General features: G+C 32.8%; 1 protein-coding gene across 1 annotated transcript in view; it reads right to left on the bottom strand.

Moving 5' to 3' along the window:
- Positions 1-4,504, bottom strand: part of LOC108740765 (uncharacterized protein KIAA1109) — a 68,129-nt gene that overhangs the window by 36,321 nt on the left and 27,304 nt on the right. The window contains exons 27-28 of the mRNA XM_025977487.1: positions 572-700; positions 201-509 (exon numbers count right to left, since the gene is read on the bottom strand). Coding sequence (XP_025833272.1) covers positions 201-509; positions 572-700 — 438 coding nt within the window. The remainder of the gene's footprint in view (positions 1-200; positions 510-571; positions 701-4,504) is intronic.

Here is a 4,504-nt window from a genome sequence, read left to right as displayed (position 1 = left end):
CTCACCTTCACTGACATCTTTAGGAACATATGATAAGGATGTGGGATGTTCTAGTTTTAGGGAAATGCGAAGATTAGCTCAGGATAGGAAAGAGTGGAGGTACGTGTCCAACCAGTCTAAAGACTGATGACCTTATGATGATGATATCTTCACCAAATTTAATCTATTTCTGTCTATTGTTAGTAATTTTTAATAATTACCAGAATGCTGCAACGTTGTATCCCTCTTCCAAATCCTTCCTGCTTGGTTTAAAAAAGCGTTCACCATTTCTGTTATTTCCAAAGAAAGTACATCCCCCTATACACCCGCATTTATCAATCGCTTTGTTAAGCTCGGGCCAAAGAAACCACAACTTTTTATAACGTTCATCGTGCATTTTTAAGAACTTTTGTTGTACCATGTGCAAATTCTGATTCTTTGCATCCGAAGATATCGCAGATTCCACAATCAACGGTCCAAAATTGACCGCACCCACTTCCAACCACAAATCGGAAATATCGGAGTTTTGTCTGAAATATATGCATTAAGAAACTTACTTATACTTACTTACTTTTAATTTGGGAACACTTACTTAGAATGACTGTATTTATTTTGCTGCCACATAAGTTGTCTTAAAGACATGCTGTAAATAACACAACTAAGTCCTGATCCTACTTGTTTTCCATGCAAATTGCATGTTGATAATCGAATAGGTGACACCNTATAATTATTTATTAGCCATTCCTATGGTAATTTTAAAAATACATATATACGATATATTAAGCGATATGTTGCTGTCTAAAATACCACAAATACGTTTAAACATCCTAAAACGTGTTTCGACACCCGAAGTATTATCCTGGGGATGACGCCTCTGGAGTAGAAACGCATTTAATTAAACACATTTGTAGTTTTATTTATTAAATTAATTATCGATATACGTATTTTATGTTTTGGCTATATCCCTTTGGAACGTAGATGAAGACTTAAGAAAGATTCGTACAAAAAAAGTAAATTAATATTTTGTGATCAACGATTGAATCATGTACCTTGATGGTGGAGTATTCATACTATCTTGCTTTGTAAGAGTCGCCCTTGAACCCAGAATCGAATTTCTCAAACTCGAACTTCCTGAATTGATGTGAAATTCTTCATCCGCAGAGAAAAACGCTTCCGACTGATTTTCACTACATATCGATATCGTCCTTTGAACCTGTTTTTTATTGTTCGTTTTACGACAAAATCTTCTTTAAAAATAACACATTGTTTTGTTTTTAATAACAGATTGTTTTTTTTTGGGTTAAGTTATTGGGATTATCACCAACGCGCTAGTTTTCATAAATATTATCACAAAGTTGTGGAAGACCATATAAATGGAAATTAAAAAAAAATACATGTATTTTTGAAATCCTCTACCAAAAAGTAGAGATTTTCAAAAATATTTCTCCTAGCTTCTTCTTTCAAACTAATAGACAATTCAATTCAGTAACAGTCGCCAAAACGTTTGGATGAAATCAACCCAAAAGCCAGGATAAATAACCTAAAAGCCTCCGATGTATGATTTCAAAAATATTCAAACTTTCCAAAGAAGTTTAATGAAAAACAAAGCTTTAAACATTTACTTTTTTGCCTCATGTTTGCCCAAAAAATAACTCTATTTTCCTACCTTAGCCACTTTAACTTAAAAACATATTTATTTAACATTAATTTATTTGTTTCTCTACGAAATTTCTAATTAATACGAGATATTTCACTTCAAAGCCAAAAGAAATTTAAAACACGTTCGAATTGCATTTCAACTCCAAATGCTCCTCCATTATACATTTATACAACTCAATTTGTAAATTTGGAACTGAGATGTTAGAAATTTTTTTGGAAAGTTTGAGCATTATTTAAATGGTGAGTATGATATCGAAAAGTAAAGATTTACAGCTTCAATGAGCTTTTTTGGATGCTTCTCAATGACCATTGGTAGCAAAGTTAGAACAGTAGTTATAATTATGGATTCTTTGCTCTGTAAAACTACCCCATGAAATTAAAATTTAGCTCATTGAAGGCACGCAATATCCGTAATATTTAATTGCATATGGCAAAATATTACTCCCATTTTTACCCACTACAATTATGAAAACTGTAGGTAATTACTAAAAAGCAAATGATTTTTAGAATACTTTTTTGAAAATGAATGTCATTAACTAATTACGCACCCAGGGTGAATGTGAGCTACATCAAAACAAGTGTCTGCCTCCGTCGCCTAAATCACACATGATATAGCCCACTTTCACCATGTGGTGTATAACAACATAAGTATTAGTTCATTATGTAAAAATAAAATCAAATGTATAGCCTTATCCCCTTCATCTACATATACGACAACCAATCACGAAATCATTGCGTTATTTCGCTACCTATTCCTTTTTCTAGGTACTAGTAGATATATCCCATCTATTATTGTTTCTCCAATTTTTGTCATCACAATAATTAATAAAAGTAATCTTTCGCATGCATGTGGGATGGCAATAAAAAATAATTATACTCAGTGGAAAAGAAAAAGATTTAACCAAAATAATCAAGTTATGTTAAAACAAAATATTCGTTGTAGTTTTTCAAAAAAGAAAAAAAAATATTCATCGCCAAGAAAAAACAAATAGAGAAAATAATGAAAAACACTAAAATAAAAGCCAAATTGGTACACATTGTACATCTAATATAATATACAGGGTGTTTCTGAAATAAGTAGCAAGCTCGCAGGAGATAAAAGGACACTATAAAACGAGAAAATTAAGTAAATGTTTGGTGATCCTAAAGTTCACAATTTTCGAGAAAAGCGTATTTAAAGGTACAAGTAATGCTCAGCCCGGCCCTGGTAGGATCACGCATGGAATACGACAATACAACACCGCAACATCCGTGATGTATTTCTATTGTATTTTTGTACTCATACATTATTTGTTACTTGTTAGATCACATTAAGTGTGGTTGACGATGTCTATAGTATTTCATTATTCTTTTAACATTGTGGGCTTCTATTATGTATGTATGCAGATAGTCGAAGTCATTAAAGGTAGGTCAATGTATCAGTGTAATAGGTCAGTATTATTGCATTGACCAATGCGTCAGTTTTCTTAGAGGCTATTTGAGACTTATTCTGGCCGGTAGGTAGTCCTGATCTAAATCTGTTTGACTTATTTATATGGGGTTGTATGAAACAGTGTATTAAACGCCAGCACAGAACGCTAATGATTTGCACGACCGCGTATGATCGCTGCAAATAAAGTAAGTCAGCTGTCGGACATCTTTGCACGATTCAAATATAATTTTTGTATTGTGCATACATGTTTCTGTGTGTTTACTGGCGTTGTAATATTTTTTTGAAGTGAAACTTCTTTTCGTTTCATGCGAGTTGCTATGTAACGAAATCATGCAACGCATTTCCCCCGCTGTCTGCCCCTATGTATGCTTAGATCTTTAAAACTACCCAACGGATTTTGATGCGGTTTTTTTTAAAAGATACAGTGATTCGAGAGGAAGGTTTATATGTATAATACATGCATAATATAGTAGAGAAACATTGACAATTTTAGAGGTTTGTAATGTGATGTCGTAAATGAACACATTTTTTTGCGCTTACATTGCAAACGCTGGCTGAACCCTACGAGATAGATCAAAATAATATACTACAGTACTGTACACCTTAGAAAGGTCTATCAAAAGTATATGGTATATGTCTACCTCTTAGGGATAACCCACAATAACCATTTTTAATCCTTTACTTTTTACGAGAAATAATCGCTTATTTACGAAGCGATTTTAAGCAATACAGCATTAATCCTTATCCAAATGATGGTTTGGAAATTTAATAAAATTACTGTTACCTATCCAGAGGATATTAATTTATCTACTACTGTTCACATAACGTTATTTTTTATCGCAATGGGCGTCTAAACATTTTTATTGCAGTCCCGTAGTAATAAGCTATTGATATTTACTGTATTAGTCGTTCCACAACTGTCACGGTTTACATTTACCATCGATGTAGCTGCTTAATTGTTATCGCATTTCCTCTACACGTTGCTAATTCACGCCCAGAGCCGGCTTCAGATTACAAATTCGTCTGGTTACTTACCATGCAATTCCTTATTGCATGTAGTTAACACTCTACTTATTTCAGAAACACCAAGTATACCTATACCTTCTGGGTTAAAATATTATTTGATTTTCGTTTAATATGATTCCAGTATTTACCAACATTGGGGGGAGAGGAATAGTCATTCTCTCCCCAATGTTGCATATTTTTTGAAAACCCGATTTTTCTTTTAATTACATAAAATTAACTGTTTTCCATACATTACACAATATCCATTTTCTTGACATTTACCTACTGTATTTAATTCATTTTTGATTCCTTGCATACTATTATTTTTGTTTTACTTTTATTTATTTTCATACAGTACTGATCTGTCAGTACCGCTTCCATTTTATTTAAAGCTATCTCTAGGTCCTCCTTGCTAGAAGCTAATACTGC

The sequence above is a fragment of the Agrilus planipennis genome, unplaced genomic scaffold (assembly GCF_000699045.2).
Source record: "Agrilus planipennis isolate EAB-ADULT unplaced genomic scaffold, Apla_2.0 scaffold294, whole genome shotgun sequence".
Classification (NCBI taxonomy): Eukaryota; Metazoa; Arthropoda; class Insecta; order Coleoptera; family Buprestidae; genus Agrilus; species Agrilus planipennis.
The sequence above is the reverse complement of the archived record's forward strand: the minus strand, read 5'-3'. Positions and strand labels throughout refer to the sequence as shown.